The sequence below is a fragment of the Pinus tabuliformis genome, chromosome 1_2 (genome assembly GCF_031772625.1).
Source record: "Pinus tabuliformis cultivar Carrire ecotype Pingquan chromosome 1_2, CPIR1, whole genome shotgun sequence".
NCBI classification, from domain to species: Eukaryota; Viridiplantae; Streptophyta; class Pinopsida; order Pinales; family Pinaceae; genus Pinus; species Pinus tabuliformis.
In genome coordinates, this window is record NC_142298.1 from 578,287,779 (window position 1) to 578,302,484 (window position 14,706).

A 14,706-nucleotide genomic window follows, 5' to 3' on the forward strand; every position below is an offset into this window, starting at 1 on the left:
CATACCATAGTCTTGGGTATACACTTGTATTTTTATTAACATGTTAACATAACTTTGAATTTATAGTTATAACCAAGTCACTCAATATATTAACATTCTAATACATAATTTATTAGCATTAACATTCTAATATAACTTTCCGTTTACTATCAATACCCAAGTGACTTGATACAACAAACATTATGGAATGTACTACATCCCCTTTTATCCTTGGCATTGGACTTACATTTTAAATCACAATAAACAACATTCACATACGATTGTAAATATACATCATAATAAAGGGGGTATCACTGAGGAATGGGCTTCCTACTTAGACCCGAATTAGATAGTATGCATGTGGATCTAGATCATGATTCTCTGAAATTAGCATGTTTTTTCAAGTTGGTTGACTCAGCCTCTTTAACAGTATTATTACATTGAGTTAAATATTTTCAACTTTTAGTTGATTAGACCTCTTTAACAGTGCCCCACTAATAAGTTAATAGATCTTTTGATGGAAAATCTGGTGCTAGCACTAAGCTGCATCAAATTGGTAAGTGTCATCTGTTGATTGGGCTTAAATCTGAATGCTACTCAATGATTGTGTGAGTGTACTGAGATGCTTTACAATACACAACAAATGTGTCTTCAGGAAGCTGGCCCAAAGTATATGGTCTCAGGGCAACACTGCTTACTTTCCAGTTCTAAGACACCAGCATTTTATAGTCTAATGTACTGTGATAAGAAAGTTTCCAAACGAAAAGCAAGTTCAGGTAGCTATCTAGAATAATGTACTAAAACTTGAGCTTATAGTCTAAAACACTTTTGGTAAATGTGGTCAAAGATATTAAAACTTCAACATTTGGAAATGCATATCCATTCCATGGAACATGCCACCTACACAAATTAGTGATACATTCAAAGGCATTCACACTGTAAGGGTGATAGAGGTTCTACACTAAGCCAGGATGTATAATTGGGCATGAATAAATCGATTGAAATAAATTTATTCTAGCTTCTAATGTTACAAAAGGGACATGTGACTATTGCGTCCCACCTCATCTTTCATCCATTTGGTTCCTTTCATAGAAAAGGAAAAAAATGCAATTAGATTACATGCAATAGTGTCGTTTACAATAATCAGTACCCAATTAACCACAATCCACAATACCCAGCAGTGCTACAAGTTCTCCACCTGCATGTTGTTGCATCCACTCCACATTCATCATCTGATTGGCATCTGTGATTTGATTTTTTGTCAAGCACATGACATGCACTCTCAACCCGGAGTTTGCCTTTAACTGTTGAGATGCTTACAGCAGGGCACAACATCGATGACATGGCACTTTTTAATAAGCGTTTCTTTCCTTCCTGTATAAATGAAGAACTTGGGTTGAAAGTTGCTAGTACATAACAAATAACTTAAAGAAACTTTAAAAGAGCCCTGCTACGCACACATTATCATGCATTCAACCAAAGATAACATGTTCATACAATAGTAGAAAAAAAGGAAAAACTGGTAAGTTTGACATTGATAACTAAGAAAGAAAAACCTAGAGAGGTCAGCCTGGTATTAGAAGCCAAATGTGTTAATTCAGATAATTTTGACTAGTCAAAGGTTACAAAAAAGCAGAAGTAAACCAAGGTATCTTGAGTTCCCAATGTGATTAAGCCCCCTTTTAATTGGGTATATTACTATATAGCATATACTGTATTCTATGCAATGAGTTTCTAATCACTGCTTAGAGAATCTTTCTTTCACCAAAAGCCAGGTGATGTCAAAGGGGGAAAATGGTAATGCTTAGAAAATACGGCTTAGAAGGAGCTCACAACTCAAAAACAGAGAACACTTCTTTGCATAATTCTTGATTAATAAAACCTGGAAAGATGAAAAATTACAGCAATCCAAGTGCTGGACTATTAATGCATGAACAAGCTACTAATTGCTATCTTGATTTGATACAAAACTTCCCACCCACAATGATCTGATATCAACTGAAACCCATTTTTGCTCCTTGCTTCTAGAAGTTCATAAAGTGAAAGTACCCACTTTTACAGTTATCCCTCGTTATCCCTCGTGAATATGCAATCTTTATATGACACCAAAAGACAGATAGGAACAGAGGAGATGTCATTAAAAAAAAGTTATAATATTTCATGAGCCAAAACTGAACTAAAATATCTCCCCACCAAACGTCTGCAGATATCAAGCACTTTCAAATTAGCCTTGTTAAAATCTGGATGCCTAAATCCCTTTACCAACTTCTATTTCAAAATAAATTATTAACCCCATATGTCCCATTACATATAACCCAGGTTAGCTGTTCATCCACTATTACGGGAATTTATAAATTGCATTTTCGATTAGAGGAGAGAATATATAACTTTATGGGATCTGCTTTACCTGTGCTGAACATGTCCAATGAAACATGGAGATATTACACATACAAGGTGTAAAAGACCAGTATCACACTAGAATGTTATATGCTAGACACTTAAACGAATAACAGGATATCAACAGTTTCACCATAACTGAAAAAACATTCATTGATTCACTCCAAACTATAAACATAGGCTTATTCAAAGATGTCATACCTTGTATGTGAATGCATCACCTTCCTTATAGATGGATGGAACCCACTCATGCCAGGAACTTTGTACTGGAAAAGGATGACCTTCAGTAGTGAAAATATAGTTGTGGTCCACTAGAAATGTATCATCAAAGAGGAGATATAGATACTTGCACCTGTAAAAAGAAATTTATTTTATAATTTACTGTAAGCTAGATAGCTAAAAGCTCTTTATTTGAATTGGCATATAATGTTGAATTAATTATCTTTGCAGTCTGACTAGACATACGTTTCAGCAAGAAAGAAGCTATGCTGATGATCTTCCAATTCCATTGTAGTCACATCTCTCACACTAGCAAAACCACCATTTACACGGGTGTAAACATTCAACGAGTTAACAATTGTCTCACCAACTTCAAGATACCAGGGATCTGTGAAAGTATAACATCGGCATTCAGTGTTAATAAGAATTTAATCTTCTGTATCACACACTTTCCTGCCTAAGATGACCTCAAAGAATCAGATGCAGTATAAAAGACTAAAAGTAAAAACAAGTTGGTAAAATTTTGCTAATAGAAAATACCTTTGGTTGCCTGATATAGAAATAAAGTGGACTCTGCCAGTTCAGGACGCAATGGGTAATATTTCTCTGTGGGGTGCAACACGTGCATATCCAATAGGTACCTGCATTCCAAAAGGATAATTTTCTGTCTCAACTCCATCCTAAGGGAAAACACAAGATATATGCTCGTAAATTCCTCTTTCGAATTGTCCATTCAAATAGATCCAGCATCTTGGGAAAGAGTCATTTGCCACATGGACAAATAGACTGAGTAGTATCAGATTTATTTACATGTAAAATTGCTATCAAAATAATAGTTTAAGCCGTAGTCAAACTGTTTCACGTTTTGGAGGTTTTTTGTGCAATTTTTTCCAGACAAAATTGCCCGAAATTCAGCAGGGATTTGTTAGAATCACAAGTTTTAGCTGTGAACTCTGCACAATACGAGTACCGCAGGGGTTTTTCAGGGTGCCAAATCCATCTATGCATTCAAAAACGCATTTTAAATAACAAAAATCACGATCTGACAAAAAATTGTTTTTTCCAGATTTCAGCCAAAAACTCCAAAATGTACAATAGTTAGACAATACCAAAGGTTAATGACTTAGTAAGCAACTTCTCAGAAGCTCTACAAGGAAGTTTTCTTGGAAGTCACGCATTTTCTTTTCAAGAGCCTTAGAGCTCTACAAATTCTGAAACTTCAATAATCACCACTCCTTCCTTGCTTCACAGGTTTTTCAAAGCATCATTTCCTGCCTGTGTAAAAACACATGGCATAGAAAATAATATGCATCAACCCACAAGTTGTGAAGCTGAAAAAATGACTGATAAAAGTGTAATGGTGCCAGGTGAAAGACAGTTATTAAGTTGCTCAACTTGGTAGCTGCTTGTCTTTCTGAATTAGCCAGTCTAAGGTTAGGCTGCAGGAGCTATTTAAACTCATTAAAAAAATGATAACATATGCTGGTACAGATGTCCGCATACCCTGGGAGTTAAAAACTGATGTTCAATGCTGTTTGCAGAGTTGAGAACTCAGAAGACAATTTAGCAACATTTCACAATTTCCAACAGAAGCATCTGAGGACACTTGAACAGTTTTCATCAGTCTCTTTATCACCTATACCGCTGTACTGTAAAGAAGAGGTTGAATAGACTGACTCAAAATATGGATGGAGAAACAATTCTGAACCTTTTCATGGACAGCATTTATTTAAAAGCTATGGAAATTACTCTCCTTAAATACTTAGAGAACTTTTGCTCAAAGTAGAATAAGAGAAATTTTGCTCAAAGTAGAATACGGAGGCTTTGCAAATCCCATTGTAGGATGTTGAGACAATGCCCAAGATAGGTATTAAAGGATGATAAAAACTTGAAGCTGGAACAAGCAGTACATTCAAATTCTTACAAAGTGCAGAAGCATATACATGATAGCATTCTTAAATTTACAATAAGAAAGACACTCTCGTTGCAGCCTTCTCCAAGGCTAGGATACCAAACCAGAAAGAAAGTAAATTAATCCCACTGCTGACTAGAAGATACAACGGGACTCACAGGTTTAAACATATAAAATACATCAGTGCTACAAGCTACATGAGCTTTTGCAACAGGAAGTAGAGATGAAAATCAACAAAACACATCAAAAAGTATTAGTAATTTGTTGGGAAAATGCATCAGATATTTCATCAATACAGAAAGTAAAAGTACATCACAAATGGTACATCATTAAGCAGGACAGTCATACAGATTCCCTCACCCTACATAAGCAAGTAGGGCAAGGAACAGCATTAGTTGGCTACAAAAAATAGTACAAGCAGGGCTTGAGTATTATCCTAAAATGACACTGCCAACAAGAGAAAAGTGGTGGTCATTGACTGACAAGTTGTACAATTTGGTCTTTGGCTTTTTGTAACTATAAAACCACCATTAAACATCTAATCGTTATGTAAACATTGCTTTCAGAACAGTACCTTGTTTCAGTCTACGAACTACTCGGCCTTTTCTAAAAGTTGATTCTCAAACTATGTCTATAGTTATTATGATAAACACCTGCATGGTCATTCACTCCTGTTTTGACAAGCTGAGGTAGATGTTGCAATTATCTGTTGGTTATTATATTATTATGGTGTGTTTTGTTAGTCGCAACATTCATAATTTCAAAATATAAGGTCATCATCAGAGTATTTGATGATGGCCAAATCATAGTGGATAACACACTCTAACTATGCTTTATCAAGAACCATTGAGGTAGCCCCAATTTTTTCGGGCCAAAGAGAGGTCAAATAAGCCAACCAGGCCTACTCCTGAAAGAATGCTGGAAATAATATCAAACCCATTAAAAGACATTGAATAAATTGAGGAAGGTCACTAAAATTTATAGATAGAGTTGTGACTATTATAGAAGAAATGAGAGGTCAGGTCAAGAATCCAACAACTCAGATTTAATGAAAAGCAGCATGTTCTGCCTGTGGTTTGATCAAATAAACTTTTACACATGGCAAAAGTTAGTGGACATCTTGTAAAATAGGCAAGTTGTTCCCACAAAAATTAGATGATGAGAAAACGAGGAAGTTGGGCATATAACTAGGGACACTAGGAGTGTCCTACAAGGGAATGCTCCTAGTCTGAAACTGCGCTTTGAGCAGTAGTGTACTCCCTAAAACACTCCCATCAGTACAGATAACTAGGGATACCAAGAGCATCCTACTAAGGAATGGCCCAGAATCTGGGATTGCACCCCAAGCAAGAATGTGCTCTCTAAAATGCTCTTTTCCTACTAGGGGATGTTACCGATATGGAACTGCACTCTGTTATATAAAAATTAATTATACCTGTAATTATTAGTTAACTTAAAGCAAAGGCCATGATCAAAGATCATGCCCATTCACCAAGAGGCTCCAGAGGCAGTATTTAAGCCAGGGGCCTCCCTCAATTGTATCATCATCTTACTCATTAATAATATATACATATCATTTTCTGTTAAATGTTGGGTTTCTTTGCTCTAGGTGGCATCAGAGCGGGTTCGCTTCTCGGTGCATGTTTGTTTTTCTTTGCTTCGTCCACCTGCTCTCCGTCCAACATTTTCTACGCCGCTACCCTCTCTGTTGTGCTTCCTATCCAAAAACATCCACGTGATTCTGCCGTCGTTCCCTCCGCTTTCGACTTCCACACTAACTTCCATCGTCTACCATCCCCGCTACACAAGTCGTCGCTACCCGCTTTGTTGTGCCTCCCATCCGACAGCATTCCCTCGTGCTTCCGGCGCCATACCCCACTGTCTCAGTCGCACCGCGTGAGACGTCCCTGCATAGGCTCCTGTCAAATTCCGCCTCATCCACCTACCCCTAACCATCCTGTCTAAAAAAACCACAGTCGCATTCTCTATGCCCACACCGCTTACCTCACAGTGTATCATTCCGCCTCCATGTGCCATCACAGACTGTCTCGCTCCTACTGTCGCATTTTCCCCGACGACCATTTTCCCGTCTCCGTCCAAACTAAAATCGTGGTACACAGCTGTTCGAATTCGATTTTTGATATATGTTATAAAACTGCTTCTGCTTGGCTAAGAGCTCGTCTTCCTCGGACGTAAGGAAACAGGTTAACGGCCCAAGACCCAGAGGCATCTGGCAGGAGTGAAAGCCTGCTCCCTTACGGACCACCAGCGGGTTATTTCAGGTGGCGTGGTTTTCCTTGATAACAGTGATGTGTCAACTGACATTCGCGGATAGCAGCCAGAGATGGCTGTCCTCACTGTCGGTTTGACAAACTGAGTTTGATAGGTTTTTCCACCTTTTGAAAAATATAGTTATATATTATAACTATATTAGTATATTATAATTATATATTATATAATTAATTAAAAAAAAAAATATATATATATATATATATTAATTAGTTAAATATAATATTTAAAAAAATAATAATACTTGAATAAAAAAATTAGGATCAAGTTAAGAAAAAGAGTTAAACTAGATAAATATGCTACACCTTAGTCTTGATCAATGTCTTCATCAGTGTTGATGGCCAATTTCAATAAAAAATTGATAGATTTTGAGGCTAAAGTGACCAGACATGGCGAAAAAATTGAAGCGCTCCACGACTCAACAAAGAGAATAGAAAGTTAGCTCGAGCAAAACAAGAATGAATTTAAAAAGAATCAGGAAAACCTTTCATGTAAGGTAGATCAAGCAATGGTGATGTTGACTTGTAGTTGTGACAATATGAAGATTACGCTTGATCAAATACCCCAGAATAATGAGGCTACTCAACATCTCAATTCTCCAGATTCATCAAAATCGTCAGACTCACATGAGAAACCCGAGTCTCCAAAGACATCTTCCACGCTTAATCAAGAAAATAGTAACACGAATGTTCAAAATAGGTAGCTCTAGAATCCATACACCAATATGTCATTTTCAAATCAACACCCTTTCTTTGCCCTGTCGATAGCTACATATCAACGAAGAGAAAAACTTGAGCTATCCAAATTTGACGATAACAAAAAATGCAACATTTCTTGGTTCAATAAAGCAGAAGAATATTTTGAGATTTACAGTATTGACAATGATGACAAAAAGATCAAGCATGCTTCCATGCAAATGGAAGGCGAAGCATATAATTGGTATATGTGGTGGGAAAAGACGACACTTGCTATCAATTGGAGGAAATTCAAAAATGTGTTCTTTAAAAGGTTCCAAAGTGTCAAAGAAGAAGAGTTATTCTCAACACTCCCCAGATTGCAACAAAAAGGAGATGTGGATGAACACACTCGAGAATGGGAAACTTTAGCCACACGAGTACCTAGATTATCAGAAACTTGTTTAATTCAGTCATACATCACGGTATTTAAACTCTATATCCAAGTTGAGCTTGAGCATCATGACATCACTTCTATAGAGGTAGGCAGACAGAAGGCAAAATTTGTTGAATAGACGCACGAAAAAACGCAGTGGCTAAAGGTTGAAAGAGTATATTCAAGACGAAGATTTTCCCAAGCCACGAGCACAGCGAACACAAAATATGTTCTACCACATCTTCGTGAAGGAGACAACTAACTTTGAAATGCAAAGAATGAAAGAGGGCAAGTGCAAATGTTGTGGCGAAAAATGGAACCCTAAACATAGGTGTGCTAAAGGAAAAGAGACCAAGAACCTGTATAAATTTGAACCAACTAATGATTAGACAACGACGAATCAAACGTAGAAGAAATCGAAGATTCCCTAGAATTCTCTTCAAAACTAGATGATGAGAGCATTCCGCAAGTATCATTATTGGCTATGACAGGTATATCACAGCCCCAGAGATTAAAATTAAAAGGGCATATCAAGAAGAACAATGTAATGGTTCTGATCGATACCGGTAGCACCCACAAATTTTTTTACTCAACTATGGCGAAGAGACTCAACATTTTCACATTTCCAAATGCCCAACATGAAGGTTACGGTCGTTGATGGTAAGAATATTGAAAAGGCAGGGAAATGCCATAAAGTCAAATTGCAGATTCAACACTTTAATTTAGAATCTTCATTCTATGCTATACCATTAGGACTGGATGTGGTCCTAGATATCCCATGGTGACAAACCCTCGATACTTACTCTGCCAACCATCAAAAGGAATTTCTAAAATTTAAATGGGAAGGGAAGAAATACAATTTATATGGGTTCCAGCCACCAAAGAACTAAATTGTACCAGATGATGAAAATGATTCGGAAGGGAGCACCAGCTTATGTAGTACAATGTCATCAATGAAAAATGTGAACTTCGAGTATGGTCAATGAAGAAGCACTAGAAGGTCCAAGAGCTAATTCAAAGCACGAAAAAGTATTCCAAGACCTTTCGATGAAGATGCCTCTTAAAAGAGAAATTGAGCATACAATAGAATTCAAAGCAAGATCAAATCCCATCAACATCAAACTGTATTGATATCCACATCATCAAAAAACTGAAATTGAGAGATTAGTCCAAGATCTTTTGAAGTGTGGCATCATCAAAAAAAGTAAAAGTTTGTATGTTGCTCTAATTGTATTAGTTTGAAAGAAGGATGGATCGTTCAGATTATGCGTCAATTATCGAAGACTAAATAAAATAACAATTAAAAACAAGTTTCCAATTCCTTTTATCGATGAAATGTTGGATGAACTACATGGCGCTAAATACTTTTCAAAATTGGACTTAAGGCCAGGGTATTACCAAATCAGAATAAGGTTGGAAGACACAGCAAAAATTGTGTTTCGAACACATGAAGGTCATTATGAATTTAAAGTAATGCCTTTTGGATTAACCAATGCACCGGCAATATTCCAAGCCACTATGAATAAGGTATTCCATCCATATCTAAGGAAGTTTTTGTTAGTGTTCTTTGATGACATTTTAATTTACAGTAAAACTTGGAAGGAGCACCTACAACATTTAGAGAAAGTTATTATTGTATTGGAAGAGCGTTAGTTCTATGCCAAGAAGTCCAAATGCACTTTTGGGAAGGAAGAAGTAGAATATTTCGGACATATAATATCCAAGGAAGGAGTAAAAGTAGATCCTAATAAGATCAAGGCTATAAGGTGTTAAAATTGGCAACTAGGGCCAAACTCCATGTGGGTCATCTTATTTATGGCAGCTAATATTTTTCTTGGATTCCTCTCATCGATAAGTGTAGGATTGATCTAAAGATCATCTGATTCCAATAAGTATTCATGGAGATATGAATTTATTTGTGTTATGGGACAATTCGTCAAGGTCGGCCAGCAACCAAATAACCCCCACTTGTGCTCAATGTTTTAGTATAAAAGGAGGTGGCTTGATAGTCATTTAGTCACACACTTCACTCTTGATTTCTCTCCACTTGTTTTGGGTTTTAGTGGCAAGAGAAATCTAAGAGGATGAAGCCCTAAACACAGGTCTAGAAGGACACCCTAAGAAGAGGTCTCATACTGCCCTAGTCACAGTCCCAAAGAAGGTGGTCTAGCCGCAGTCCAAGCAGGGAGATCTAGCACGGTGAAGGAGGCCTAATAGCTAACCCTAATGCAATCCTATCATGCCCTAGCCGCAGGTCTTTCATGCCCTAACTGAATGCATCATATACGTTGTTTTGAAAGGGTTTGAGACAAGCCCTTGGACGCAGCAAAAAGAGATTATCCAAATTTAAACAGGAACACAACAAATTACGAATATAACCATAAATACAAAGATGCAATAGAAATAACACTTCATTTCATTAATATCAAATACTGAAATATGCTTACAAACAGAATGGAAATAAGACTAGCTCGGGCGATGGTAGCTTATCTCTGAGAAGAGATGTGGCGGCTACATGCCTCTGAACTGTGTTACAATGAGGCTCGAAAGCCTATTTATTGTTAAGAAACAATGGAAAACCCTAAAATCCAACAACCCAACCCTAAGAGATGAAGCGCCAAACTATGGGCCCCGTTTGGGTAAATTGGTACATCAACTTCCTAGGGTTGTAACTTTAGCATATGATCTTCGTTTGATGTGCACAATACCTCATTAGAAAGATCTATTCGAGGACTACAATTTTTGAGCAAGAAACATCAATTTACGATCCATGTTGCTCCCGATTTTCCCAAAAAACGTTGTTTAGTGCCTCAAAACGGCTCCGGAAGTTCAAGACCCGAAAAACTGCCAAAAATAGTAAATTGTGCTACAAATAAGGAAACTGAAAAACTGAAAGAAACAATGGTGGGGGTCCAAGTGGAGTAGGCGTGTGGCCACCAATATCCACCTAGATCATTCCACCCCCCTTAAGAAGCAATGGTCCCCATTGCGTTGAGTTCCTCCATGAGATGAGGAAACTTCTACTGAACTTGGTCCCTAGTGAGCCACTTGCCCTAATGAAGGAGTTGGCCTGCTTTGACAACTCGATATAGTTGGATCCTTTGTTGTCGGGTGTTCTTGACCTGCGTGTCCATGATCCGATTAGTTGTGGCTTGCTTGCTCCATGCAATCTAGATTTAACTCTGTAGGTGTGAGTTGTTTTGCAATGTCTGATGTGTCCAACAATGGTGGGAAGTATGGACGAAGGCAGTGCACATTGAACATTGGCTGCAGGCCAAGGAATGGGGGAATGTTGAGCTCAAATGCATTGTCGCCCATAGCCTTGGTAATGGTGTAAGGACCATATCGAAGTGGCCTAAGTTTTCAATAGGCTCCGATAAGGGGTTCCTTCTACAAATGCAACCAAACTTTGTCACCCACCTGAAACTTATGTGGCACCCGATGTTGATCATGTCGTTGTTTGTACTTGCCATTTGATTTCTCCAGAATGTCATGGACCTGCTGGCAGATATGTTGGATGTGCTCAATGAAGTTGTTTGCCTTATCGGCTTCCAACTGGACATGAGCCGAATCTGCCTGAGTAGCTGCAAATGGTATGGCCACATCAATGGGACATAGTAGCTGAAATCCCAAGCCCACCTGAAAAGGGCTATGGCCAGTCGAGCTATGGAGAGCCTGGTTATAGCTATCACCGACATAGGGAAGGCTCTCATCCCATGTGCGTGGATGCTTTGAGTTGTACATGCGAAGAATGTGTACGATCATCCTATTGACGACCTCTGTCTGACCATCAATTTGGGGATGGAAAGTTGTGGACTTAGTGAGCTTGGTGTCCAGCATCGACCAGAGCCTAAACCAAAGTGTACTGAGGAACCTGCTGTCCCGATCTGACATGATAGATTGTGGGATCCCAAAGTGTACCCACGCTCGTTTAAAGAAGAGTTTAGTAGTGGCTTTTGCTGTGATATTCTTCTTGCAGGCCGCCATAATGGCCATCTTCGAGAATTTATCGACAACCACAAAAACAGTCATTGCCATGCTTGGTAGAAGGAAGGCCCGACATGTAATCCATGGAGATGGATTCCCAAGGTTGACTAGGGGTAGGCAGCGGAGTATAGAGGCCTTTCCTCTTGATGGTCGATTTAGCAATGACGCAGGCAGTGTAGGATCTGATGTACTTCCCGACATCTTGTCGAAGATTCAACCAATAGAAATACTTCTGCAGTACTGCCACTGTTTTCTCGACCCCGAAATGCCCAACGGCCCAACTATAGTGTGCTTCCCAAATCATCTTGGCTCGCTCACTTCAAGGAACACAAAGGTGTCCCAGGGGGCATAGCCATGGGCAGTAGTACAGGTTGCAGCAGTGCAGAGGATGTTAGGCAGGGAGGCTTAGTATCAACACAGGGACTGATGCCGGATGATCAGGGTGATACTCCGTAAGGAGTATTACTAGAGCACAGTCCTCGCTAAGAGGAAGTGTTGATTTGGGGTAGCATCCGATGTGCTCTAGCCACGAAAATTAGTGGAGAGACTAAGGCACATGAGATCTCCAATACCCAGAAAGGGTTTGGGCAGATTCTAAACAGTTTGGGAGATATTAAAATAATTTATATTTTTAATGAAGTCCCTAAGTCTAAACTTAGGGAAAATAAAATATTGATGTGAATTAATATAAAACTGTGTTAGAATGGTCCAAAAGTTATGGATCAAGACAGATCTAATCTTAGCCGTTGATTAGGGACTTAATCTCGGCCATTGATTTGTCAACGAAAAAAGTATAAGAGGAGGCTTGAGGGTCACTTGGAGAACACACTAAGGGAGACCAATCAGTGCAATTTCTGGAGCGGGGTTAGTTGAGAAATTGAACTAGTGGTCTGGTGAGCAGTCAAGAGGTAGCAGGTACGGAGCAGAGAGGCAGGATCAACCACTGGAGATCAGCGCTGACACAGAAGAGGCAGACGCAGAGGCAGCAGAAGATTGCGCAGTCACTGGCTGGGCCTACGTGGGTCATGTAGAGAGGCCTAGGGCTAACGCAGTCAAGCAGAGGCTGACATAGAGGATTTGAGAGCCACGTAGAGGTCAACCAAGCTAACGCTGGGATTGGGAGAAGTGCTGGAGAATTATTTCTCTCTGTGGGTAAGCCAGTTTGGCATGCTGTTATACTGACGAACAGCTGAATAATAAAATCCTCCCTTGCTGCACCGATTTTCCTACATTGGGTTTTTCCACGGATTGTTGTCCAAAATATCTATGTCAATGTGTTAATGCTTGTGCATATGTTTGTTTACGTATTACGATGTGATATCTGCAACAATGTTTATTTTAATGTTTATTGAAGTAATTTCAGAAATAACTTATTATGGAATAAGTAGGAAAAATAACTCAGTTGCTGCAGTGATAGAATTTTCACATTTCAGTGTCACAGTGACACAAAGGGAGAGCTCCGATGCAGTGACACAGAGGGAGAGCTCTGACGCATTGACACAACTCCTAGAGGAGGTGACGCAGTTCTAGCGCAGAGCTTGGAGCAACCATTGCTGCCCAACACTGGGAACAATGCAGTCACCTGTGGGGTTTGTTCATTTGTCTTTGGATAGAGGTACTTCTGTCGGGTTTATTCTTTGTTGGGTGAGCCAGATTTGGCACCCTAGTTGTATTCAAAAATCTGCTTAATAATACAAACCCTTTATATGCTGCACCAATTTTCTCAAATTGGGTTTTTCCGAGGACGATTGTCCAAAATAACGGTGTCCCTTCTATACTTGTCCCATTTTATTTCAGTTCATGATTTGTATATATGTGTAGTTTGCAATAGTGTTTTCATCGCTATTTAAATAATTAAATAACTTGTTGAATGTAAAAACAAGTAGGAGATGGTAAACTAGTGATTGCAGTAGGATTTTTGATGTGTAGATTCCGAAATTTTCACATAAACTTCACATCAAGCATATATGCCAAGAAGAAAGCAACCACTCTCAGTGAAATGTGGTCTCTACGCAGGACAAAGGAAACCAAACTCAAGGCAAAGGAAGATGTGGGATTAAAGGAGCAAGCATTTGCTACCATGGCCAAGGGAAAGGATAATTTTGGCAACTTTGGTCCACGAAGAACTAACAACAAAGACATGTCCAAAATCCAATGTTTTGGATGTCAAGAATATGGACACTACAAAAGGAATTGTCATAAGCTTAAGAAGGAAAACAATAACAAAAGAGAGAGGGAACAAGCTCACATAACTCAAGAAGTGCAAGAAGGAGAAAAGGAGCAAAACAAGGAAGATCCTTCGGATCTCTACTATGACTAGGTCAAACTCTTTACTTCTAGACTTCTTTCAAAGTTTTGAGTAGGATAGGAGCATGTAGGAATAAATTAAAATTGCATGGCTAGAAAGATCCTCTAGAATCTAGAAGCATGATGTACATAGAGTTGTAGATACTCATGAAGATGTAGCATTTATGATAAGAACAAAAATGCATGAGTAGAAATACCTTCTAGAATATAGGAGCATCGCAAATATAACTCAAGATATCCATGTAGAAAAAGCATACTTAGTATAGGACCTCATCCACGATGAAAGGAAAAGTGATCATGATTAAGAATCTTAGAAGACCTCCATCATCAAAAAGAAAAGAAACATTTGCAAGGCAAGGATCTTTAACAAAAGAATATTCTCACATAAGGAGCATAAGATTGTTGACTAAGAAGCAAGAAGAAATGCTGCCAAGTCCATAAAGCAAGCAATGAAAGAATGCTCTCACAAGAAGCATTAGATGGTTGACCTATCTATCTGAGAAGAA

At 38.6% G+C, this 14,706-nt stretch overlaps 1 protein-coding gene across 6 annotated transcripts in view; it reads right to left on the minus strand.

The window, feature by feature from the left end:
• Positions 1-953: 953 nt before the first annotated feature.
• Positions 954-14,706, minus strand: part of LOC149206929 (Glycosyl hydrolase family 47 protein) — a 309,288-nt gene continuing 295,535 nt past the window's right edge. For 4 of the 6 annotated variants that reach the window (XM_089395623.1, XM_089395621.1, XM_089395622.1 and 1 more), the window contains exons 12-15: positions 3,136-3,236; positions 2,842-2,983; positions 2,578-2,728; positions 954-1,353 (exon numbers count right to left, since the gene is read on the minus strand). In XM_089395623.1, coding sequence (XP_089251749.1) covers positions 1,123-1,353; positions 2,578-2,728; positions 2,842-2,983; positions 3,136-3,236 — 625 coding nt within the window. In that variant the 3' untranslated portion in view covers positions 954-1,122. Of the gene's footprint in view, positions 2,392-2,577; positions 2,729-2,841; positions 2,984-3,135; positions 3,237-14,706 lie in introns of all 6 variants that reach the window. The other 2 variants (XM_089395624.1, XM_089395625.1) reach the window with 2 other exon arrangements.